General features: G+C 40.0%; 3 protein-coding genes across 3 annotated transcripts; all 3 read right to left on the reverse strand.

Moving 5' to 3' along the window:
• Positions 1 to 543: 543 nt before the first annotated feature.
• On the reverse strand, positions 544 to 5,210 carry casq2 (calsequestrin 2). Its single transcript, XM_040005368.1, has 11 exons — positions 4,732 to 5,210; positions 3,088 to 3,172; positions 2,823 to 2,923; positions 2,611 to 2,722; positions 2,102 to 2,175; positions 1,894 to 2,024; positions 1,753 to 1,798; positions 1,622 to 1,676; positions 1,280 to 1,380; positions 1,072 to 1,146; positions 544 to 960 (listed from the first exon to the last, which is right to left on the reverse strand). The coding sequence occupies exons 1-11, from the start codon at positions 4,966 to 4,968 to the stop codon at positions 730 to 732; spliced, it is 1,248 nt and encodes a 415-aa protein (XP_039861302.1). The 5' UTR covers positions 4,969 to 5,210; the 3' UTR covers positions 544 to 729.
• A 159-nt stretch (positions 5,211 to 5,369) lies between these two features.
• On the reverse strand, positions 5,370 to 26,221 carry LOC120717408 (potassium voltage-gated channel subfamily E member 2-like). Its single transcript, XM_040005369.1, has 3 exons — positions 26,116 to 26,221; positions 7,694 to 7,742; positions 5,370 to 7,054 (listed from the first exon to the last, which is right to left on the reverse strand). Exons 2-3 carry the CDS (start codon positions 7,721 to 7,723, stop codon positions 6,722 to 6,724), a joined length of 363 nt encoding a protein of 120 aa, XP_039861303.1. The 5' UTR covers positions 7,724 to 7,742; positions 26,116 to 26,221; the 3' UTR covers positions 5,370 to 6,721.
• slc5a3b (solute carrier family 5 member 3b) lies at positions 19,483 to 26,231 on the reverse strand. Its single transcript, XM_040005367.1, has 2 exons — positions 26,116 to 26,231; positions 19,483 to 23,943 (listed from the first exon to the last, which is right to left on the reverse strand). Exon 2 carries the CDS (start codon positions 23,643 to 23,645, stop codon positions 21,510 to 21,512), a length of 2,136 nt encoding a protein of 711 aa, XP_039861301.1. The 5' UTR covers positions 23,646 to 23,943; positions 26,116 to 26,231; the 3' UTR covers positions 19,483 to 21,509.
• Between the last annotated feature and the right edge of the window lie 1,054 nt (positions 26,232 to 27,285).

Here is a 27,285-nt window from a genome sequence, read left to right on the forward strand (position 1 = left end):
TAACACACATGAAAAGACCCAGGAAAACCGAGTAAACGATAAAAACGATAACAAAATGACGCTGAAAACCGATAAAAACCATGAAACCATACATTTCACACCTGAGCCTCAACTCTCGCGGCCCGGTACCAAACGACTCACGGACCGGTACCGGTCCGAGGCCCGGGGGTTGGGGACCGCTGCCCTAAAAGACTGGCAGCTGTAATTGCAGCAAAAGGTGGTTCTACAAAGTATTGACTCAGGGGGCTGAATAACTACACACACCCCACTTTGCAGTTATTTATTTGTAAAAATGTTTGGAATCATGTATGATTTTCGTTCCACTTCTCTCGTGTACACCACTTTGTATTGGTCTTTCACGTGGAATTCCAATGGAATCGATTCATGTTTGTGGCTGTAATGTGACAAAAAGTTCAAGGGGGTCGAATACTTTTGCAAGCCACTGTATATGTGTGTTTGTTTTTTAGCCCTCACCCCTTTGTTTCTTTGTCTCTTCTAGAATCTTTTCTAAGATCCTCACATAGAACCCAGACACTGGGAAAGTTATTCTCTCAGTCAAAAATGACCTTTATTGATATTATTTCTTTTTAATATTAATAGCAGGCACACATTAAGTGCAAAAATTACCTTTTTTAAAAAATTAACTTATTGTAGCATAAAGCTGATGCACTGATATCCACATTAGACACTCTGAAGAGGAAACAGTGGATACTCAGATAACACTGTAAATTACTCATCATCGTCATCATTATCATCATCTTCCTCCTCGTTATCATCTTCATTATCATCTTCATTATCCTCATCATCTTCATCATTATCCTCATCATCGTCGTCGTCATCATCATCATCATCATCCTCAGTGTTAACTTTGCCAGAGAGCACATCTTCAATCCAGTCCTCCAGCTCCTCAGCTGTGGGTAGATCCTCCTCATCATCCATTTCCAACCACACACTGTCTGCCTGCTCACACACACACACACACACACACAGAGACACACAGATCAGACAGTGCCAGTAAAAACTGAGCACAGCATGTGTCGTCGGTGTTAGTGGTGACAGTCGGGGACTTACATCAGTAACATTGACAACTCCGATCTGTGGTCTGAACAGATCCACCTTGAAGGTCTTCTCCCAGTAGGGGATCAACTGAACAGAGTCAGCAGGACAGAAAGAGAAAGAGCATGAGGTCTGAAAATAATCTACATTTTCAGGTTTTCCTTTTGCGTGTGTGTTTGTTTCTTTTTTTTTTCATTATTTGTCTGCTTCTCTTTCTTCTCACCAGTGGAAAGTCATCGGGATCAATCCAGACGATGCTCAGCTCAGGTAGGTGAGTGTTGTCTCTGGCCACCTCCTTTAGGATTTCCAAAAATTCATAACCATCTAAAAAATAAAGAAAAAGAAAATTTAAAAAAAAACATCCTAAAACTTTCTGAAAAAATTCTACCTCCTTAGGCTGACCCTGATCCATTTTAAAGTCCATACCTCTTATAATTTTCATTTTACATAAGCAGTCCCTGAGGACTGAATAGTTTAGCCTTCCATATCTGCAGGAAATATGCTCAGCATCTCATGTTTACACTCGAGTAAAACAGCGGTCCATCGTTATATAATATGCTCTCACCAGGATCCTCCTCTTCTGCAAAGGCCACAATGTGAATGCCTTCAATATCATCCTCCTGAGAGAAAGAGACCAAAATGTGAATTTATTTAAAGCATTTGGGAAACTAAAATTAAAATGATTAATTTTCTCACCCAGGTCTCAAACATATCTTCTGCACGCAGCTTTCGCAGTGTTGGTCTGACGGCACAGAAAAAAAACATTAGATGTTAAATTGAAAACATATCTTTATACTTTACTAAAGTCATAAAGTACGACATTAATCTTTTTTTTACCGCCTGTGTTCAGTTATAAATTCCACCAGCTCCTCCTCAGAGTGAGGTTTGCCTGGGATGGACACGGGCTCCTCCATGAAGGGCTCATAGAAGTCTACCTCATTTAACTTCAGACTCAGCTCTTTGGCCACCTACAGCAACAAAAACTGACCTGTTAGGACTACACATGCAAGTGTTTCATTGCCTTATGTGTTTGTTTGTAACTTACAGATTTCTCAAATGTAGCAAAAAACTTAATGTAGGGCTGAAACTGCTCAGCGGCTTCTTTAAAAGCTTCATAGTCTAAGGTAAAAAAGAAAGAGGAAGAAAGAACAAGTTAGCTTTTTAAACAGTTTTTTTCCTTGTTTTTTGGACGTACATCTGTTTGTCCTTTCTTTGGCCGATGGGTACTTGACATTTCCACAATGGGGAGCGGAAATAGCAGAACTTTGACCTCAGCTTATCACTCCCACAGCTGGTCAGATGGGATGTATCTGCAAGTTAACTATACTACGCTGAGTTGTTCCACAGTGTGTGAAAGGGCGGCCAGGCAGTGGCAGCTGCGCGTGCAGTAGCGGTAAAAATGGATCTGTAAATCCATGGAGACGAGTGGGTTAAAAATCCATGTTATAATGAAGGGCATGGGCCACAGAAAGTCCTTCACAGATCCATCTAACGAGGCGGTGTGGTGTGTTCAGACTGAAAAAAAACATGAGTTTTACAAATATACACACTCACGTTCGGACTCTTCGCTCTTGAAGTAACCAATGAGACGTATGTCTTCCTCCATCCTGTCAAAAGCTCGCAGCTCCAGAGCATTTCCTATGATTTCCACTGGTTCCTCCAACAGCTAGAATATAAGCATAAAGCAAGAGGAGAGGATTGCAGGGTGTGACTGGTGGTGATTAGCGCAAGCAACTGGGAATCAACCCTCAAGCAAGTTTACTTACATCCAACAAGAACTCGGCCAGAGTGTTAGCAGAGAGCAAACCATCAAACTCGATAACTCTATCAGCCTTAAAAACATACATGCTTCCCTCTTCCTCTAAGCCTGCGATCAGAAGAAATGATAAGATATTAGATTCAGTCAAACACCTAAAGTTGTCCAACTCTTAACAAAAATGACTACTATCAAAGGCAGTTCTCTTCATCAAAATCTACCAATCAGACTGAGGTTAAATAAAAGACTTAGTCTGTACCACTACCAATACTCACCCAATTTCTTTGCTATCTTTGCATCTTTGTGGGAGTCAACCATTCCAAACCCGATGTCCTTCTCCTCCATAACCTGAGCTACAAGCTGCAACCAACACAAAAACATCACAGAGGACTAAATTGTAAGAACAGGACTGAACACATAGCACGTAAATAGGCAAGACAAAAAGAAACTTTCACTTTGGCTTCTGAGTACTGGAAACAGTAATGCAGGTTCGGTTAAAATGTTAAATGGGACTGTTTGTGAATGGGAGCTTGACAGCATGACCAAAGTTGGCAATATGACAGAGGTGTCCAAGCTGCCCACACAGAGATACGGTTACATAATCATTTAGACTGCCTTGTTCTAAATATAGCCAGGTAAGTTTATACACATGACTGGCCTGGCAATTGTGGTGTGAAATAAGGTGGATGAGCTTCACTAATACTTTGATTAACTAATAATCAAGATTGGTAAAATTATAACATGGAGTTTAAAAAGAACTCACGAGTGGATCTTCATTTTATTTATTTTACAATCCTGTTCCAAATGAAACAGTGCATCAAGATTTACAGTAAAAAAAAAAGTGAATAGAGCTCAGTGTAGTTACTAATACAGGATTACTTTATTGCGTCTTTAAATGGACGTCTGCTTTTGGCAGAAATATCTACTTATATGAGCACTTTCATTTCACATGTCCATCCATCCACCCATTTACTTCTACTTTTCCACTTCAGTGTTGTGAGGAGGCTGGAGTCTGTCCCAGCTGTCACGGGGTGAGAGCTGTGGTTGCCAGTCTTTCAAAGCCTGACTTAAGTTCATTTCAACAACTTTCTTTACTTTTACATGCACAAACAAAATGTGCCACAACTTAATCCTGTCTCTGGGAATTTATATTTTAATTTCAGCTATTACAAATACACTGTGCATGGTGTCATGTTTGCCTTATTGAGTAACTACGTGGCCTACCTGTTCTGCCTGCACGTATGGGCTCAGGTTTCCTTTAACATTTCAAAGAGCAACATGTCCTCCACCATGTGTCACACGAGACGGGTAGAATGAACAGTTTCATACAGGATTCACAAAGACAGACTAAAATCTCCTATATAGACGTGTCTCCAGCTGCTTACTCAATCTAATAAATACCTTTAATATACCAAAGAAGAGAAGGTCGCATCGGCCTTCACATGTGTGGCTTAAAAACATTATATAAATGAGCTCTTGGATTATTTCTGCCAGCAAAGAATAATCACAAGGAGAATAAATTTCACGCATTTCTGTGGATAGGAGGCACACACTGAATTGGCTGAAATAACCTGAAGTGGCAGCACTGCATCTCATTGCATCTGTGCACACAATGACCTTGAGGAAGCTCATATATACAGAGATTAAAATGGAGAGCTCTGGAGTTTTATAGCTCACCAGGTCCCTCTCTGCTTATTGTAGCACTAACATAGAGTCACTTATGAGTCTGTTTGATGGGTTTTGAGCGCCCTCTGTCTCACACCGCTGTCACCCAACCAAATCATATGAGTTTTCCTTTCTTTGCTGCATCTCCTTGAGTGCTAACTCAACTTTCTTTAAAGTTATCTGCACTTTTCTCCCTGACCTTTCAAATCTTTTTCTGCAATGCATACATTGATTTCTTTTTCCTTATACTTTACCTCCAGCACCAACTCAGTCATCTGGTGTTGTTTTTGCAGTTCCTTGCTGTCTGCTATGGGCTCATGGTAGAACAGGCAGAGCATGCTGTGCTGCTTTAAAGCTTTCTTGTAGTTCTTGTCATTGATATCAAGAACACGGTCTTTCCCATCATACTGTGGCAACTCCAGGCCTTTCTCAGACAGGGCCTGAGGCACAAAGTTTAGGCAGGGGAGCAAGAACAACCACAGGGAGAGCATGGTCCAGAGTTACCACACACCCCCAGAGTATGATTTAGTTTCACAGTATAAAGAAAGTGCACGGTCAGAAAGGTCACCTATAAGGCCTATGAAAGGATGAGGAAATGTAAGAAACAGAAATATTGCTGGTCCGTCAGTGGCAGTTTGCAGGCATCCCCCGGTGTCCAAAGAAATCCAAAAATTTAACGTATCCTCTGGGCCAAGAAACTCCTTTCGTCATTACTTCTTCACGCCTGCAGACACAAAGGCGAAAGAGGAGTACTGCAAGGGCTGCAAGACACTGGGGGTGGATACCATACATAGCAGCACTCCCCTTCCACTACTCATGCAGGATAGGCCCATTTTTAGGAGACCAGTTGTTTGAATGCTAAAAATAGAAGAGCAAACTGAGAACAGAGGATAGTGAAGGATGACAGTCGGGGTTTAATAATGAGTTACAGTACTTGCTCACTGTGATGTCTCTTTGGGAGAGTTAGTAATGTGGGACAAGCACGCTGAGCACTAGAGATTTGAGGGTTTAGTTATTCTGAGATATCGGTGAAGACCAAAAGTCCACAAGGAGCTTGGTGCTACAGTGGAAAATGTTGGTGTATTTTAATGGAATCTGGCAACAGATGTGCAAAGGACAAGCAAATAAAAGAACAGTCACTGTGCTGCTGTCCAGTGTGTTGATAATATAACAGCTTTTGCTTTGGCTGGAATGTGATTGAATTGTTATGTCTCACTGGCTTCTCATAACTAAATGTACCTCAAATGATTTTAACACAATTTTGCTAGTAAACTGCATCTTTAATAACCACTGAAACCACAAAAAAGCATTAGAAACACTTCTGCTTTGGTGTCTTGCATTCATGCTCCTGCTTGAAGTACTGTAGGTGCTTGTAAGATCTCGGGATAGAGGTACTGCTGCCCTCCTCAGGCCAAAATATGTACGGCTGCTGACAAACCTTTTCATAGCACTTTTGGCCACAGCACAGCAGGAATGCATGTGCAGGTGTGATTACACAAAGCTGAATCTTTGAAAAATGTGCATGAATGTCAGAATGTCTTTATGTTCACTATGCACTTTTGTTGCTTTGGAAACCTTAGACCTCTGATACTTCAATTACATTTTTAGAGTGCTACTTATCAAGTAAAGTTCTGCCCAAAACTCACAGCCCATACTTACTTACAACAAGGGAACACTGACTGTAAGTTGAGTTGATTAGTAAAGAAAATGAGATAATAGGTGCCATCTGGACACACACAGCAGATGGCCATTGGCAGAAAAAATGTTTTTATGTGAGTGCTGTCCAACAAATACCTCTGGAAATTTACATCACAACCATCACAATGGTTAAAAATTATAAACCTTTATTTGGTGTACCTCCTCCTTTTCTTTTCCTTTCTTTCTTTCTCTCTCCGTCTCTGTCTTGTCTCTAGGTATGTTTGTGTGGGTGCATATATGTGAGAGTAAAGAAACAACAGCTCAAAGTGCAAATTTTTTATATGTTTCAAAGCGCAACATCTCAAAATCTACATTTTTTGTTCCCTAATACATTTCCAGTATTGCATTGTTATACATCTACATATAAGCTGTTCTTCAGAAGCTCATCTAACAGGTTAGCAGTGGGACATCAAGAAATAACTTTGCAAAATCTGCTGTTGTGCTCATTAGTAATGGTAACTGATTAATGATGGTTCTTTTTTTATATGACTTTTTTTTCTGCTGGTCTTCACAGCAAATCTCTGCTGTGACCTCATTCTGCCCTCATTATCTAGCCTCAAAATTAGCTATGACATCGCCCTGCTGTTTTTGAGAAGTCCAGTCCTCCTTGATGTATTGGTGGTAGGGGTCATTAGAGTGCTCCCTCCTTTTAGATTTGACTGTGTTCACCAGCATGGCCACAATAATGAAGGCAAACATGCCGATCATCACGGCGAGATACCAGATCACGTCCCTGAAGTTCTCCTCAGCCAGAGTCTTGTCCAGAGAGTTGCTTGCAGCAGTCACGTTGCGCCTCCAGTTATCCAGGAAGTGATTCAGTGCGTTGGTAAGGGACGTCTCAAGATGAAGGGTCAAGTTTGACCAATTAGTGTCACTCAACTAGTTGAAAGAACCACAAGACTTTTATCAAAAATTGAAAAAACATGGAAAATGTATTTTATAGCCCCATTTGTTTGCTTTAAATTCTGTAAATCCAAAATCTGCTTGACACAAACACAAAAAATAAAGGAAAACATAAAGAAGAAAAAAAAGAAAAAACAGCAAAGAAGATGTTCTTGGGTATTCTTTAATTCAATTTTCATTCAAAGTTGATCTTTCAATTCATTTGATTTGCGTCAACAGTACTTTACTGTTTTTTATCAGCATAAAATGTAAAACACTGCAAGTCTGATCAAAACATGATGTTAGGTTTTTTATTGTTACACTGAAATTCTTTCTTTAATTGCTTATAAAAGAAAAAGCATAGAAAACTGACATTTCTCTTGGTAACCAACTAAAACATGCACCCTTCATGTGCCCTTTTGAATACACAAAGTAACACATTTGTTATCAGGTGAGAAAATGAGTTTTCAGAGCTCAAAAACACAAAACAAGTAACAGTGCGTTATTTTTCCTTTATTTATTTCATTTAATGTCACCTGAAGACAAATTTGCTCTTAAATATACAGAGATAGATTTAACAATTTAACATTACTGAGTGACAAAGACTATAAACATTTAAGCTTCAACTGTACCAACCTTTTGCCATGTTTGAGAAGGCCACATCATGGAACTGATCAGGAAATCACTTTGGAATGAAAGCAGAGAAAAACAGGGAGAGAGCACAAGAGCGTCGCCGGTCAGAGTAACCTACGAAGTAATTACCTCACAGAAAGCTGCTTATATTTTATTTGCTGTCTTTATCTTTCGTGTGTGTGTGTGTGTGTGTGTGTGTGTGTGTGTGTGTGTGTGTGTGTGTGTGTGTGTGTGTGTGTGTGTGTGTGCGATAGTGAGGCATGACCTTGAATAAGGCATATTCAAATGTTGATATTTGCTTTGGATACTTGAGACATAAGAGTGCTGATAGTGGTTAAAAGGTGAAAAACACATTTATACGCCCATTAATTCCCATATAACAAAAAGAAATAACATCACTTTATTGTTATTGGTTTGGCCTGACTTGTTTGAAATGTAATTCCTCATTTGCCCTCATAGAGGGAGCGCAGTATAAAATTGAATGATAGCCAGTCTAAAGCAGTTTTAAACAGGCTTACCCTAGATGGCAGCAACACGTAATGCAACACATTTAAGAGCCACACATATATATATATACACATACATATATACATATACATATATATATTAATGAATTACCCCAGTAAATCAGTTCTCAGATTGCAAACACTGCTTGACTCCATATTCAGCGAAAAACCAAGGAATTAAAATGAAGTCCTTGTTTAAAGTAAATTTTCCAGTACCAGCTGTCAAGAGCAATAAGAGGTCTGTCTCAAGGACACTCCAGCTTTGTGTCTGTGTGTAAAAAGGATGCTTGATAACATACTTTATAATTGTTTGAAAGCCTGGTGTTTTTGCCCAACAGAGCCACGTTGCTGTAAGGGATGACTCCTACTATATCTGATCATTTCCAGATCATTCATGCTTTGTATTGCTGGGCCAGCAGTTGGATAGCTGCTGGGTTTCCTCCCTGTAAACACAAAACTTAAGGCATATGGAAGGTTTTGCACAAAGAGCATCAGTGCAATGAGACACACTGAAAAGAGTTGTCTCTAGCCTAAAGGAGAGAGACAACAGAAGCAGAATAGATGAAAACAGTAAGTCTGTAACCCGATAGACATTCTGTGGAATATGTCTTGCAAAATTCCTCAACCAGTGTGCCAAAAAGAAAGAAAAGGGGGGAAAGAGTCTTAAAAAGTAAAATAGAAACTGCCTTATCTACTTTGCAAATGTAGGTCCTCGTGGAAAAGTTACAGGCTGGTGTCTGATGGAAATTTTCATGTGCAAATCAGATAAAAGGAGATTTTGCATAGTAAAAAAAAAAAGTCCAAGTGTTTCAGGGTCTCCACGCTGACCCTGGATTTTTTCTCTGTTTCTCTTAACTCTGGTCAGTTTTCAGACACTTTTCAGGTGAATTTTTCCAGTTGGCTTAGTCTGATGAAAGCTCCTTACAACACAATATGTGGTGAAATGGACGGACAGCGGGAGACCACATGTCATGCTTTCGCAATAAAAGGCAAGTACACTACATCAGCCTCGAGAGAGTTGTTATCTCATCCACCTTATGTATGAAATGAATGGAAAAAAATAACATACAGTTATATGAACAGTTTGACTGTTGCACTTAATGCAAGCATACAGCAGATGGGCATTAAATAAGTCACTCAGAGTCTGTCGTATATTACTACAATTACCTGTTGTAATGATGCTTTAGAGTACAAAGCAACTATAGACTAGTTGACAGATTAGCTTTTGACTTGCAAGGTTTAATGCAACACTAGTGAGTGTGACATTAATCGTTACCCTTAAATCCTTAATTGTAATTTATAATCTATATAATCTTACTTATGATACCATCATTCTCATGTGTTTTATGTTCATGCATTTCTAAAATTGCAGACACTTACTGTCACAGGCAGCAAATGCAGGTATCTTAGTTAACAAGGTTTATTTATAAACCATGTTAACTAAACGGGTTTATGAATCAAAGAGGAGTGCGGCAATCATTTATAAGGTCACAATCAAGCAGCACTAAAGAAAAACTGCTTCAATACTCTGACATGAAAGCTAAGAAAACCCCTAAAATGACCTCTGATTATATCAAACTCAATATTGCACTGACATGGGTCCTCTGGCATGGAGTCCTGAGTGCTTTCTAGAAATCCAGGGCTGTGTTGAATACATGTTTTTTGGCTTCTAAAGGGAGGCAGATTGAAAAACTCTGAGAAAAATTAAGTACAGAGCCAGACAGAGAAACTGAGTTTCCCCGAATTATTAGTAAAAGGATGAGTGGAATGTACAACAACGTGATCTGAAAAAAGGGCAACACAGGCAGTCATCGCAAGCCTGGCTGGATTAAACGTCAGTGGTCACGGAAGGACCGGATGGCAAAAGAAACCCCAAGGGCGAGGGTGACATATGCAAAACAGAGGGCAGTGCCACCGGACACAGCGAACCATAGCTAGGCCAGAAAGTTATATAAACTCTGAAATGCAGATTTAGAAACGCAAAAAGAAAAAAAAAAACACACAAACTACACACACACTAAAACTACATTCTGATCATTCTTCTTTGTCACAATACTTGCAGGATGACATTCAAAAAAAGCACACTCAGTTTCCTCAAAAGAGTTTGTGTGTATGTTCATGGGGTCCTGGCAGCACTTTACCATGAAGTGTTGGTTTGCAAATTCTGGGTTCACATGAGTCAGTGTTCATGGTTATATAATCATCGACAAGTACAGTCAAGACTTTGATGTCTTTTCAGTTGATCAGGTATGTAGCAGTTCAATAAATAATACCTTTCTAAGAAAGAGGGCACCTTGATGCAAATTTCAATTATGCCTTTTAATCATGTTGACATAGCTCATGTTTTAACTTGCTTGACACTGAGCCTTTGTGTCTTTCCACTGTGATTCACCTGACCTTGGAGCTGCAGTACTTTTCCACACATGAGCATTCTTACGTTAGCATTCTTTCTTCCTATCTCAGTGACTTGGTGCAATTGTAATGAGATACTGCAAAAGATAGCAGTCACACTGTGTTTACATGAGGATGCAAGTGCACGTTAGGGCAGAAAAAGTAAAGGATAACATGAATATGTTCAAAACAGAGATCTCCCTGCGTTTCTGAGTCCTCATTTTGATGCTAAAAACATATGTGTGTATGTGTAAAAGCAAAAGACAGTAATGGATTACCAATGAAAACGTTCCACATACTGGTCATGTGGTGCACACAGTTCAGTCTGTAATGAAACCACAAGTCGACAGGAAAGCTGATGCTGTGATTAATAAAGAAGTGTGGACTTCATCTGTTTGCAGTGCCTGACACTGGCTGTGAAACAATAAAGCAGGAAAAACAAAATAATTAAAGAACCCTACACTTTATTGATGAAGACATTAAAGCTGTTTAATGTGATGGATACCCAGTTCGCTAGTCTAACTAGAGATACAGTATGATATATGTCTCTTGGGTCATGGGGTCCAGTAATTATGATGATATTATCACTTAAATTAATGCTCCACAAATTAGACAGGACTAGCCATAAAATGTAAATTATAAATTTTAATCTGCTTTGAAAGGAAATGTTTCATGCACACATTCTGCTGCGGGCCAAAGCTTGGGATATGTTATTAACAAAGTTAAGATGACTCGGCATGGTAACAGAAGGAAAAATACATTGCTTGGCCTAGCAATAATTGCAAATATGATGTTGCTTTTATTCCTATTGCAAGCAGACTTTGGTAACAGTGCTGACCATATGGAAAATTGATGTTTTTCTATTACAGCACGTGCCTGTATTAAAGAAATACAACACATGGCAGGAGAGTAAAGTTCTAACCCTGGAGGGCCTGAAATATAACACACTCTTAAATATTTCCATTCACTCTCACCTATTTGCCTGAAGTTATTGCAGTGAGTTTACTGTCCTATGATAATACTAATGTAAGAAGAGTGATAAGGATTGTTTATCTCTTTATAATGACATACAGTATTGACCAGCATTGATAAGGATTTAGCTGGTTGCGTATTAACTAAATTGGTCTACTTTTTTTTGCACATCATATCAATAACTTGCTGCTTCTCTCTGAGCAATCCCTTTATCAGCAGCTGTGTTGTTGAGGTGTAACTCATCAAGAATGTTGTTGTCAGGGGTCAATTTGACCCAGAAAGATAGGAAAAGACCTCGCTGGCTTCAGTGATTCACAGTTATTGTGCTGGGGCCCTAGACACTAGTCTCCCAGCTGTTATTTCTAAAAGAGGTAAATATTTCCTTTTGCCATTGAAGCCCTATTCCATGGATTAATGCAGAATCCCAGGCATGCCGCCATAGTTTAGTCGGTGCGGTGCATTTGGAACGTCAGGAATGCATTGACTATGTGTTTGCCGTATATTTGAAAGGTCACAGCACATTGCATACATGGCTGCTTCCGTTGTCACTTCAATAAGAAAGAACAACAGAGACGTTTTTGATGTTTCAAAGTGTCTGGATAGCAACGTGACCTAAAAGGGCGCACGATACAACTTACAACTTGCAGCTATCTCATTAGCTCAGCTCATTGCAACATGTTCATTTCACACTCAAAGTAGCATTAATAACAAATATTTATCGCTTTCGTTATATACTTACATACTTTAAAAAATCTTTGAACAACACCTAAGTAAAATGTGATCTTAAATATCAGCTAACAACGACCATTAATTGTCCTACAAAGCTGAGAGCCCTGAAAGTTTTTGCACTGGACGACATCATGTGAACTGACTGACATTGAAATTGGTCAGTTGGGTTTACTATTAAAGCACAAGAGTCACTAAATGGCTGACTGAATGTATTCAGGTTAAGTTACCTTATCGTACCATCTTGTGAAGTCAGACATATATTTTAAAAAAAGAAAGCCGCTGGGTTGCCTTTCCTGGAACATACTTGGAGGTTACTGGAATAAAAAACCACTTCCATCAGATTTGCATTTCCCAACAGAAGTGGCACACCTCACTGGCAGTGCAACCTCTGCACATAACTTATACTAATACTATATTAATTAAAAGAAACTGTATTAACTTATGATTAATTTATTTTAGCAGTACTCATTTATATTTTGACAGGTAGGATCATAATTTTTACGTATCAGCTCCCAGTGACGCAGTAATAGTTTTGAATAGATTTGAATGTAATAAAGAAAAGGGTTATCGACCACCCACAATTCTCTGCCACTTATCTCTGTCAAACTCAGCGGCTTCATGAATAATTCTGTCATCGTTGCCTCCCTGATGTCAGAGCAGAGATAAAGGCATTAGGAAACATAAGCCCTATAAACTCAGCTTGCAGAGCTGTTGCATCTAAACTGAACAAGATGCAACATCCACATGCCCCTGGATTCAGCTACTGACTTAGAGCGAGGATCAGACGAAGACAAAAGTGCCACCAGAAATTGTTCATTTCAAGAAAATCGTAAAAAAATAAATAATACGTAATATTTTTATTGTTTTGCAGGGGTTACAGGGGGTATGGCCTGCACAACCTCCTTTACTTACATGTGGATAGGAGATAGCAGCCACTTTAGAGGGACTTTCAAAGCACCAAAACTAGTGATACTATGCACCAGTTTAGGTAAGTACAAGTCTAGGGTTTGTATAATACTTTGTTAATGTTATCTCATAATGCAGTCCAGCTTCTGGTTCTAAAGGGCTCTAATGAACATAGATGGAAATTGCTTAAAAGTGGGACACAGAGCAGCAGGTGGGAATTTAGTATTTAGATGCCAATAGCAAAGGCATTGAAAACATCTAAAGCTGATACTTTAAAGACATTTAGAACTTGCCAAATGCCCCCTAAAAGCTGCATTTTGTTACCAAAACTATTTGCTCGTCTACCTTCAAATGTATATGAAACTTGCGAGACTGGTGAATGCAGGCCAGTCAAGTTCTTCCACACCAAATTTGCTCGTCCATGTTTTTATGTGACCTGCTTTGTGCACTAGTACGTAGTCACATAGAAGGGCCATCTCCAAACTGTCCCCACAAAGTTAAGAGCAAGTCTTGGTGTGCTGAAGCATTAAGAGATCTTTTCTCTGGAACTAAGGGGCTGAGCACAATGCGTGTGTTTTGTTAGATTCTTCCCAGTTTAGGTTTTGTAGAGTTTTCTGTTCAGCAATAAAAGCTCCTCTTCCTGCTTGCACACAGTCGGATCATGACAACTGCATCTAATGCTGTCCATTGTGCTTGATGATACAAAGCTTTGGATTTAGCTGCTTAGCAATGGAAACCCATAAAGCTCTCTACGCACTGTTACAATAATCTGGAGGCCGCATGAAGTTTGATCTCTAGCACTTCCACTTTGGTGTAATACCACTAACAGTTAACTGCTGAATATTTTGCAGTGAGGAAATTTCATGACTGTACTTGTTGCACAGTTGGCATCCTATCATGATGCCATGCCGGAATCGACGGTGCTCCTGAGAGCGACCTATGCTTAGGTGCTTGAATTTACACACCTGTGGCCGTGGAAGTGATTGGAAAACCTGAACATAGTGATTTGGATGGGTGAGTGAATACAGTTGGCAATATGGTGTGAATTTTAGCCACCAGCCGGGGGGCATTTGCTAGAAACTCAGACTTGTAGAGACTTACATACCTTAATTCAACTAAAGCGTGAAGCAGGTGGAGGTTTAATGCAGGGGATTACCTGTGCTTGAACAAAGGAGTGGCTTCATGGCATTTTTTTGTTTGTTTCTTTGTTTTATTTTGTTGCACAGGTGGCAATCTATCGTGCCATCTATTTTGTTTTAGTTTTTTTCTTGTGAGCTCTGAAAAAAGATATATCATCTAATGTTATATAATCACAGGTGTTCTATCTATATCAGTATTGCTGCAAAAGAAAAGAGTCACACCTCATTTTATAATATTTCGCAAGGAAAATCAGAAATGGGTGCAGCAATTTATTAAAAAATGTAAATCCAGTTTATAAAATATGTGCAATTCTAAGTTTTACAACCACAATTTCTTATTACTACCATTCTCTTTCTCTATTAGGCACGCTTTATTGTCATTTATTACAGCAGTCTTCAGGAATAATTCTCCGGGTTTTATAAGGAACAATCAAAGCTCTTCTTTGGTTGTTGGCTGCCTTTTGTTCTGTTCTCTGTCGAGACGATCCCACACAGCCTCAGTAAAGTTGAGGTACAGGCTCTGGAAAGCATAATCAATGACTGATAGTGCTGCATTGTGTGTTTTTCTGTCCAGGTGTGTTTTTACTGCATTCACAGTGAGTTTGGGATCGATGTCATGCTCAAAAATGAAACTGCTGCCAATCAATTTTGGTATCATGTGGTTGATTAAAATCTTACAATACATTTCCCTGTTTATTCTTTCATCAGTTTCGACAAGTTCCCCAACACCACTGGTTGAAATAATAAAAATAAATAAATAAAGACCACGCCCCCACCATGTTTTACAGACGGCTGTACATCTCTTCCTCCATGTCAACGTCATTTATTAACAGGATTTTTTTCCTGTTTCTTAAGGAAATTACTTTTAGATACTGCTCACCATTTGCTGCAGCTTCTTGAACATCTGGCTCCTTGGAAGTACTGTATATGTCACTATATGTTTCCTTCAAAGAAGTACGTTACATTGAAGTTGCTATGTTTAACTGGGAAACCCTCTCCTCCTCAACATCCATTCAGGACCATAAACAGCACTTTATTGTCTTCTGAAGCTGCTGTGTTGTTCTGCTTATTCTGTCCTAAAATATAGCCTTTTGTTCTGTGACTATTCTTGATCCAATTTATAAGAAACAATTAATATGTCATTAAACTTTATGAAGCTGCATACATGCTGTAATGACAAATGTATTACTTGATGGTTATTACATGTAGCTGTTGACACTTTGTAATGTTGACACAGTTTCTATCCAAACTGTCATTTCAAGCATTTGCTCAGACTATTGTTTGTGTTTTCACTGTCCAATATGGACAATGAACAAAGCATGGCCTGGATGCCAGTATTTTTCCACAAGGACAATATCATTAGTTTCCTCTTGGGAACGAGGGAAGGTATGAGTCGAGTGAGGGCTGGTTGAGGAGAAAAACCTGTTTGTAAGAGAGTTGGAATGATATATGGCAACAAGAAATCAACTATTTTAAATAACTAGGGTCAAGTGGTTTCTTGTATATTTCAGCAGTGATATGAAATCACAACAAAACCAGAGTGCTGGAATCCCAGTCTGTGGCTTTAATTTAAGAGCAGGTTGTTGGTTTTAATGGAGGATCTTAAAGTATTGTATCTGAAATGGGGATATTTGGATGTAGCAGTACTAATAATAATGATGGTGAATTTATTGAAGAAGAGCTATTGCAGTTGCAACTTCCATGCATTTATATTCGTAATATTAGCTTCAAAGTGTACTTAACTAAGTTATGACCAACAAAAGATGTCTGGGAAAGAAAATGAATACTTTTAGGTTTGTCTGCTTTTTTTTTTTCTTTATTCATCACAGCTGGCCAATCATTTTTATTTTTCAGTCATGAACACTCTGCCTCCCAAAGGTCATCTGTTGGATTAAGATCTGTTGACTGTGGAGGCCGTTTGAGCACAGTGACCTCACTGTCATGTTCAGAAAATCAGGTTGAAATGATTTGAGCTTTGTGACATGGTGCATTATCCTTCTGGAATCAGCTATGAGAAGATGGGTACACTGAGCTCTTAAAGGGATGGACAAGGTCAGCATGGTTGTAACAAGCAGTGATTTGAGTTACTGTTGCTCTCCTATCAGGTCAAAGCAGTCGGGCCATTCTCCTCCGACCTCTGCCATCAACAAGGCATTTTCACCCAAAAAACTGCCTCTCACTAAATAGTTTCTCTTTTTGGACCATTCTCTTTAAATCCTAGAGGTGACTGCAAGAGAAAAACCCAGATCAGCAGTTTCTTAAATACTCAGAGAAGCCCATCTGGCAACAGCAACCTTGTTCAAAGTAACCTAAATCCATTTATTGTTCATTCTGAGGCGCAGTTTGAACTTCAGCAGGCACTCTTCACCATTATTACATGTCTAAATGCATTGAGTTGCTGTCCTGTGACTGGCTGGTTCGTATTTCTGTTAATGTGGAGTTGAACATGTGTATCTAATCAAGTAGCTGGTGAGTGTATATATTATGGTAGAGTGGGGGGGAATATAAGGTCATGTGAAAAAGAAATACTGTGCAATACTTTGAAAAAAAAAAAGTCCCCCCCTCCTGCTTCAATAGGAATTAAGCAGGTAAATAGCAGCCAGGTGCTGCAAATGAAACACATTGATTAAGTGATCAGCTGTGAATGTGAGCACCTCTGTGACAGTAGAGGTTTTGCGTTTCACCTGGCATTCAGGTTCAACAGGTTCATGACAGTACAATCAGAAAAAAACTCCAATCCAAATGTATTTATAAAGCACATTTAAAGACAACAAAGTTGAACAAAAGTGCTGCACATGAAACAAAGGTTTACACAGTAAAACAGAAGGGACCATATGCATTATATACACAGACATTCGTCCACACACACAAAGCAGTAACACAACAACAGAATTACAAATGTCACAAGTATGGCTTCTAGAGCGATGTCCGTTTGGAGACAAAACTAAAGAGCAGATGTTTGCTCATAATGTACAGCACCACATGTGGAAAAAACCAAACATAGCATATAAGGACAAACACCTTCACAGCCGTGAAGCACATTGGTGGAGGGCTGATGAGTTGGGTTTGTTTTACATCCTGTGACTGTAAAACAAACAGATTGCAGTAATTGAGCTGAGCGTGACTCCTCTGAAAACTAAAATACTCTAGAGTCAAATGTGAGGTCGTCTGTAAGAAAGCTAAGTCAAAACTGAGTCAAGCAATAGGACAATGATCTCAAGCGCAGCTGAAAAGAATCAAGGTGTTGCAAAGGCCCAGTCAAAGTGCAGACCTTAACCTAATTGAAAGACCTCTGCATAAATGAATGCTGAATGCAAACCTCAATAAACTGAAGAAATGTTGTAAAAGACTAGGCAATTTTAGAGACTGACAAACACACACAGAAAATGAGTACTTCAAGTTATTGCTCTTAAAGGTGGGTCCACAAGCTATTCAGTCATGCCATGTATTCATTTTTTCTCAAGACAATGCGGTCATGGCATGTTCTGTCAAGTCCATCTCCAAGGCAACAACCACAAAATAGTTTAAACACCTTTCACCTAAAATAAATGGTAAATGGTAAATGGCCTGTATTTATATAGCGCTTTACTAGTCCCTAAGGACCCCAAAGCGCTTTACATATCCAGTCATCCACCCATTCACACACACATTCACACACTGAATAACCTAAAATAAGCCAAGTGGCCTAGAACTAAAAAGCTTAGGCAACATTTTCTGATTTATCATTACATACAGTACTTCAGCAAATGTTCTTGGTTACCTTACTTTCAAAATAAATGAACTGCTACACCAGTACCCATAGAGGAGGAATTGCCTGATCAGCTCACTAAACCATTTTTTTTTTTTGCCTTGTTTATCAGATTTTCTTTCATAAGAGGCAAATGAAGTCCATTGCTATACATGCTCAGACACTCATGGTCCTCATCCTTGTATGAATAATCCATAAACATTAATCATGTCTTCACGGTGAGGTCAACATTGTGACACAGTTCTAACAAAACAATGCTTTTCCCAAAACCAACTGAGAATCTGCAGGCAGGGTTTCAGGTGACAATTCTAAGTTATTAATTAACATGCTTCGGTCATGACACCTTCAGAAAAACCTGCCAAGGAAAGTCTGTGTTTGTCTTCCTTTATTCCAATGTGCTACCCACACAGCCGCCTTTGAAATGTGAATGCTACATTCTAACTTGTTGCTATGGGGAGTCACAGGACATCGCTGATATGAGTCATCGTCTAAATTGAAACAGATCATGGCCACTAAATACCACCCTCTGACTAGAAGCAGTTAATGGCAGTGATGACTGTGTCACTCTAAAAAACACACCGTATTAGTCAACAGATTACCTAACCGTACAATATAGCATTTTGCCTTTGGCATCTGTGCTTCATGCCAAGCAAATTTGCATGATGAATGTCTGTTTTCGCAATGTAACTTTTAATCCACCCTTAATTGTGGAAAATTACAGAAGTGTGAGGTTTGGTCGCCAGAGGATAAAAGGATGTATGGAGCTAAACTGGTAAGCAGTGGAGATTTATAAGCCACCAATGCTGGCCTTTTGATTGGTTGAATCTTGTGGGCCTGGAATCACCCAATCCATGTCTGGCCCTGAGGAGATTATTAGAGCCTTGCCAGGGTTTATATAATCCTGGTCAACAATAAGTAAAAGCTCCCTCCATATATAAACACTGCACACACATGGGATGAAAATTTTGCTACTATAGAAATCCAACGTGGAATCCTTCATCTCTTCAGCAGCTCTGAAAACAACATCTCAATCACAGCAAGTTGCAAAATGCCATTTAGACACAATGCAGTTATTCAGAAGTTGTAATGAAAGTCAGTACCAACAGAACCACGAGAGGAATTGAAAAGTGAGGTCCATAATTAAACTAATCTGAATTAAAACCATTTAGCAGTTTGTTTGTTTTTTAAACAGATGCCTATGACTTCTTGCATCTTGGAACCAGCAGATAATTACACTGCAATAAAATGTGCCTATAATGCTGCAATAACAGCAAACCCCACCAGCAAACAAATCGTTTGCTGCATACTTCAACTTAATGCTATTATTGTCCAGAAGTGACTTCATTACTCTTTCATTCTCGTTTCATTTCTTTGACTATGAAGAACGAAAACACATTTGGCTTTAGTCTCCACGAAAACTTTATTTTCAATCTCTAAAAATAAAATCCATAAAAATAACAATGTAAAGTCTCTCAGAAAGAAAGAAAGCGTTTTAAAGCTCTTTCCCCATACTCATACAGCAATCGTCTGTTAACCATCCTCCATGTTATGCATCATTCACGCCTGACACAGATAGGGATTGGCCTATCACATTATAAAACTGACGTTTTGGACTGAGGTCATTCAACATTGGTGTCAAAAATACATACAAACACAGTACTTTTCGTTTATTTTTGTATTCTGGGGGTGAGGTGTTGATGCGTGAACACGTTACACTGTGGGAATAATGACCACAATCTAGAAGGCCAATGATTTCAAGCACCCTGGCTGAATTGCTTTTTTTTTTTTTTTTTTAAATCAAGAGCTGAATTGCTCTTAATAATCTCACGATTAAGCTCGTCCAGTAAAGTGCTACTTTGTCAACAAATGCCTGAAATGTCATTTCTGCTTAGCATTATCTGTTAATGCTAACTAAAACTGTCTACATGACAGAAAAACAAAATCCTGAAAATGACTTTAAACAAACAAAAAAAAAAGAAGAAATGTGGTATCTACTGCACAAAGTTTCAGTACTTAAAAAACTTAAAGTCTGTGTTCGTCGATGTTTTGTCACTTTAACATTGCACACTAAGACACATTCGGTAGGAGGTTCATAAAAGATGCACTTCAAACAAGATTAAATGACATTTCAGCACTGCAGTGCACTAGAAATACATTAACACACAGTAGATACACAACAGATAGCCTGCTATAGAAGAAATGTACATTGTAGGTGATGCAGTGAGCCCTGAAGTATATTGTACACAATGAGGACATAATGCAATAGAGACAAATTTCAGTAATGTAGAGCACAAAATGAAATTTGCATAAAACACAATCTGACAACTCAACTCATGACTGTTGGTACTTGTGACTTTTTGTTACGATACAATATTAGTGCATGAACTTTCAACACAATACAGTCACAGAAAGATAAAAATAACAGTGAAAGTAATGAAAACAAAGAAGAAAACACACTACTAGGAAATGTAGTATAATAAAAATAGCAGTACAGCTCCAGTTATGCCCTGATTTAGGTCATCAGTGACAACATCGTAAACAGCCAATTCAAATGGACCATTTACATTATGTCATTCATTGCAAGGGGAAATGATAGTAGCGATAATAACAACATTATTAGTCTTGTGCTTCTTTCTGCTCTCTCTTTTCTCTCTGTACTGCAAAAGATGTATATATTAAAAACATTAAATATTAACCGTAAGTTTCACTAAATTTAGATGCAACACCTTCAGTAGGCTAAATCAAACAGATATAATAATCACAATAAATATAATGGTAATATTCAATACCAGCAGCGAATGCAATGCTTCGCAGCATTAACTCTTTTTTTCCCCCCAAAGTTCATAATGGCCCCTCAACCAAACAAATAAAAAGAAAAAATTAAAAATAAATGGATATTTGTTAATATCCAATATATGTATGCTACACCAGCAACTAAGCCTACAGTCACTGAGAACAAGAGTAAAATAAAAAGCTTAAAAAAAAATAAAAAAAAAAAAAAAAAAAAAAAAATTAAAAAAATTAAAAAAAAAAAATCACAGAATACATTTATTTTCACAATACAAAAAAGACAAGTGCATATGTCAAATAAGGCAAATATTGAATTCACTTAGAGTACAACAATTCTAAAAATCCCAGTAGATATTTTGAATACAGGATTAACAATAAGCGCTGTACAAAATTGACACGCTAGTGTCAAATAAGATTCAGAGTCATAGAGAAGTCATAGTTTTTTGTTTTGGTTTGGGGTTTTTTTAAATGTGAAGAAGCTTTCATCATTTAAAAAAAATGATTACACTAAGCTTAGATCCCTGTTAGAGAGCTACAAAATACAACTGTAAATATTACAGACAGAGCTTCATACATCTCTGAAAAGTCAACTCTTTCTAAAAGCCCCAGACACCTCCCACCCCACTCGGTCCTTGTTACTACAGTGAAAAATAAACAAACATGAAGATGCCCACAGAGCAGACTGAGACCAAGCCCAGGTTGAGGAGAAGTTTGACTCGAGGTGGCTCGTACAGCATCTCTGCGATGGCTCTCGCGTCCTCCTTCGCCCCTTTTTGCTGAGCGCTCTGCGATTCTCCCTTATAGCCGCAAACCCAGTCCAGCAAACGCATGCACCTGCTCGTCTCTGCACCACTGCGGCAGCCTTCCTCTGCTCTGATTGTCTCCATATTTCTGTTACCAATCTGGGCTCCAGGAGTGGTGGCAGGGGATGTTTCTGTACTTGGTGTTGCTGGGTCATGGTCTGTGGAAGGGACCAGAAGTTTGATATCCATCCCGTCCACGCACCTCTCTTTTTTAACGTCTGGGGGCAGCTCTTTACGCAGGCTTGTGTCACCATTACAGTGGTTCTTCTCAGTCAGCCGGTACGTTTCCTCTCTGTTCTTAGGGGGAGTCATTTCAATGCTGTAGAGCCCCCAGAGGGTGGTGGTGCGAACCTGCTCCTTATCTGGTGGAGAAGTACAGAGACTGACCACAATTGCCACCAACCCTGAAATCCAGAACAGCCCAGCAGCAAAATACATGTAGTGAATTCGAACAACGAAGGCAGGCCTATTATCTGGCTGGTCACAGCGAGGCTGACGGTAGATAAATGCCAGGATCAGTCGTATGGTACCTAGGGTAAAACCCGTCATGCCTCCCCAGAATGCACCTCTCTCATTACATCGCTTCCAGAATACACCTAGAAGGAAAAGGGCAGCAATTGGTGGAGTGAGGTAGCCAGCAACTTCCTGGATGTAGAGGTATGTCTGTCCACCTTGCATCTCAATAATGACAGGCACCCAGGCAATACTGATGACCACCATGACCACAACAAACATGCGGCCCACAATCAACAGTTCGCGTTGGCATGCCTTCGTCCGAAAGGTCTGGTAGATGTCCAAGGTGAAGATGGTGCTTGCGCTGTTGAAGATCGAGTCAAGGTCACTCATCAGGGCAGCTATCATGACTGCCATCATAAGACCCCTGAGTCCCACAGGCATCACCGCCATGACCAGACGTGGGTAGGCAATGTTTGAGCAGCCAGCTTGGGAACCACAAACAGCCATGCAGTGCTCCGGCCCGATGCAGGCAATCTCATCTGCAAACAAGATGCGGGATATCATTCCTGGAATGACTATTAGAAACATGGGCAGGATTTTGAGAAATCCAGCCATGAGTGTTGAGCCCTTTGCATGAGCAATGTTTTTTGCTGCCAGTACTCTCTGGACAATGACCTGGTCCGCACACCAGTACCAAATAGATGCAGGCGTCTGGCCAAAAAGAAAACCTGGCCAAGGAATGTCTTCATCCAGGGGACCTCGAAGGATGCTCAGCGAGTTTGGTTTAGGGTCAATGCGACATGAAGGCGAGTATGTGTAGTTTCCAGTGGCTAGTATAGCGGTAACATTAGGAACTGCCTGCATGTACTTAGTTCTGACACCCTCTAGCCCACCGACTTTGATCAGGCTCATAATGGTTAAGGTGAGGGCTCCACCGATCATCAACACTGCCTGAAGGGCGTCGGTGTAGAGCACTGCCACCAATCCACCAGTGACAGTGAGCAGAGCAGTCATACTGATAAGCAGAACAATAGACAAATAGAGATTCCATCCAAGGGACTCCTGAATAAAGAGAGCTCCAGCATACAAGTCCACAGACAGTTTGGTAAAAATGTAAAGCAGCACAGACAAGAAAGCAAAGTAAACCTTGAGTCGTTTGCCACCATAGCGTTTTGATAGGTACTCTGGCATGGTGTAGACTCCTGAGTGGATATACACAGGGATAAACACCCAGCCAAGCAGCTGCAGAAGTAGAAGTGCATTAAATTCCCACGCTCCTACAGCATAGCCACTTGCTGCTCCTGACCCAGCCAGGCCAATGAAATGTTCACTGCCAATGTTGCTGACAAACAGCGAGGCACCTATCACAATCCATGTCATGGAGCGTCCAGCCAGGAAGTAGCCGCTCACAGTGCTGCGATTGGCTTTCCACATGGCAAGAAACCCGATGGCTAGCACCAGGACGAAATACAGTGCCACCACAGCTATGTCCGCTGCTTCCATTCCACCAGCCATTTTTTTACAGATTATGTTTTAAAAAAAAAAAAAAAAAAAGTCTTACGGGAAACTTTAAAAAAAAAAAGAAAAGAAAATAAAGAAAAATGGAAATATATAAATATACTTATTTTGCACTTGTTTAAATGGAATGGAAATGTTGTGCTTTGGTTTGCTGTCTGGATGGAAGTTGTTAAGATCCACTGTCTGGTCAAATACACTACTTGGATGGGGTTATCCACTGGCACTGAGGTCGTTCTAGTTTTTAAGCGTAGGATGCTGCACGTCTCTGGTCTAGAAAAGCCAAGAGTTAAAATTCCTGCAAGACAGCAAAGAAAAACACCACATTAGAGGTTTGATTTGAAGTGTAGCGGGGGCAAAAAAAAAAAAAAAGAAATTACAGAAATGTGTTGCATCTGATGACAAAAATAAAAAGATCAAAAATCACTAATAAAAGAAAATATATGTAAATATATGAAAATACGCTCAGTAAACTACATGAAGCTCAATATATTATTGCTCATTTCCAGCTTTGCAACTCTAGTATTTTTCCAGTGGGATTAGACTTCCTGTGACTTTCCTCGTTAATCTGTTTAAACACAAAAGGACTCAAGCCACACTACTATAAAACCTTCAAAGAAGCATTATGTAAGACATCATGAAATGTGGCAAAGACTATGCCGCTGCGCCACAACCAAATGTGCAGTTTGACTTGTGTCTTACACAAAAACTTGCAGCGCATTAAAATAAACAGGTAGCAAAAATACATTTAGGGCTACAAGTTTAAATATGGAGCTAAAGGAGTATAGCTCCTTTATATATACCACACAAAACAAGGACCGATTCACAATGTCTGCTTTTATGGACACACCTGAATCTGTTAAACTGGCATCGTCATATTCCACTCCTGAAATTAGAAGGACATTTAACTGCACCAAAAGTTTATAGCTAACTGCATTCTGCATATGCTAAATATTCCAAATTCTGCAGGAACATAAGTTTACAAGAGGGATGGATTAAAATAAAATTCTTGTGTCAGCAAAAAGTAATATGCAAGGGGATGTCAGAGCACATCTGTTTTGTGTCAGTCTCATACACACATACACACACAAACATACAAACACACACTTGGCTGCCAGGCCCCTCCTGAGGTTTCAGCTTGCCATGCATGGGAGAAAATAACCCCACGCATCGGACTTCACAACCATGCTTTATGCATAACCATCCCTCTCTGTAAAAGAAGCCTTTGTTTTCATTTTACCATCTCATCATCAAGGCCTGCGCTCCATGTGTTCACCACAAACTGCCCATGAGACTCTGACTCTGAAATATAGCATTCATTCATTCAGCAGACAAATAGAATTGTATTTGCAATATCATTGTTTAATGCAAGAGTCAAGCTCAATCACCAACACCCCGGTGTGCCAGGATGGGGACTTGCGCAGCATGCTCCTACATACTGACATCATGGGTTTAAATAATGCCACGGGGCAGACTTTAGCACATGCATAACACATTAATAAATCCATGTAGTTAAAGTTTCTTTCTTCTTCTTTTTTGTTTCTAAGCCAAGACCTATCTAAGAAGGTCTAGTGTGCAAGTGCATAGCAGTTACTTGACAGCAGAGAAGCACGCCAAGACAAACGTGTCCTGGCTTGTGCCAATACCACATTGGGATTATGAATTACAATAAAATATATAAACCCTGAGGATAAACAGAAGCTGCAATTTATTTAAGGAGTCGTTAGGGACTAAACTTATGCTGAGCAGCTTACTTTGCACAGCCGGATTTTAAATGAATGTCGCTCTCTGGCAACGGTCACAGCAGCCTACAGGGAGACACCAAATGTGGCACCTCTGCTTTAAATGTCTAATAACACAGTAAGAGATCAAGGGCTTTGGAGCAAAGGCCGACTGACGCCATCGTGGAGAGCAGTGGTATAATGGATAGTTAGTGTACAGAACAATGCCAGATGTGCCTGACAGCCTGAGAGTGACAGCCTGAGAGTGCCTTTGTGAATACAGAGAGGAGGGCGACACCAGTCTACCACGGTCAGGCAAGTAGTCCCAACTGCACCTAAGTAGTGGGGGGAAATTTCTAGAACAGTCACTCATTCATCCGCCTGCAAAAACTGCGCATCTTCCAGGAGATAGCAGTCGTCATCATTAGCCATCCTCGAGATGCGGGACCCGTTTCCAAACACACACGGACGGCTCTACGCGTACTCCTTCACACTTTTTACCCTTTAAAACACCCGTCATTTCCCCCTGCCTGACGTCAGCTGTAAAACATGAGTCTGGTGGCTCAACAGTCAGTTGGCACCCCATTGAATGAGACCTAGCGTAGCTTTAAATAAAAGCAGCCTCAATGGACTTCCCGCTGGCACGTGCTCGGATATTTTGGTTTATTGAGAAAACAGCTCAGCCTCCACACACACACTCACCGGTTCTGCTGATAAAAAAAAGTCAAAACAAGTCGCTACACATGTACCTGGATCGCTAGTGTTCGCGAACGCGCCAAAAGCAAAGAGATGCACAACCGTCTCTCTCCACGCCCCATAGGCGGAGATGTGTGTGGAGAAGCGTCTTCGTACTGAATGCTCGCAGCTTCCTCGGCTCACCTAGGTCGCCTCTCCAGGTTGTGGACTTCACATTAACTGCCGGCGTGTCTCTTCCGACTTTCACAGAGAGCTGTGATGCCCGTCAGACAATGCTGCCCTCGCTCCTTATAGGCATCCGCTCGATTCCACGCCCCACACGTGTATTACACCCGTGACGTGTTACAGGGCGCAAAATACCGCCTACTAGAAATTGCTCCGGTTTATTATCACTAGGCTACTGGTTCTCCTGGTCACCTGTCTGTTTATGTAAGCTTAGGAAGACAGGCAGGTGCACACTGAGCGATTCAACGGGAAGTCGAGAGTCCTTGGGTCACGCCCACCCTTTTCTTCAGCGTGCTTTGAATGAGGAAGATCATTTGCTTGTCCTTAAACAAAATAAGTAGGTTAGGCATATGCATTTTTTACGAACTCGTGAAAATTAAAAAGTGTCGGGTTTACTTAAACGTGAAAATGAAGAATAGATGTTAGTATTTACTGGTTTGTCTAACTGGGTAACGTTGTCTAAATGTTTAGTAACTTTCCACTGCTGATCAGACAAAGCATCCCTAAGCTTGCCAAATCTTCCATAATCTTCTATGTACCCGTAATTAGATACCAAGGTGGCTGCTTAACCTGAACTAACACACCTGGAAGGTCTCGAGCTGCTGCCAATCGGGGAAACTGCTAGAAACCCATTCAAGGCCAGGTCACTGAAGTGTAGCTCCTAATGAGATTTTTTTTTTTTTTTTGCTGAAGTCTCCCCAGAAAGGAATTTTTGGCCCGCATGCCAACAACAATGCCCATCAGAGGAATAAAGTTATGCATACTTTGCTGTTGCAACAACACGTGTTTTCATTTTCCAAGTGACCTGGCACGGACGCTGCTATTTGTTGGAGAGCATCGGGCTTGCAATCTGGAGGAAATAGTTGTCATTGTAGAGCAACAAGAGAAAACACCAGCAATCATCAACACCTAATTTATAGTGACTGTTGTGCCATCACTGCATTGCAACACAGAGCTGAGCCACATGAGCTTTGCTCTCTATAAACAATCATAATAAC

The sequence above is a fragment of the Simochromis diagramma genome, unplaced genomic scaffold (genome assembly GCF_900408965.1).
Source record: "Simochromis diagramma unplaced genomic scaffold, fSimDia1.1 OVJJ01000501.1, whole genome shotgun sequence".
Lineage (NCBI taxonomy): Eukaryota > Metazoa > Chordata > Actinopteri > Cichliformes > Cichlidae > Simochromis > Simochromis diagramma.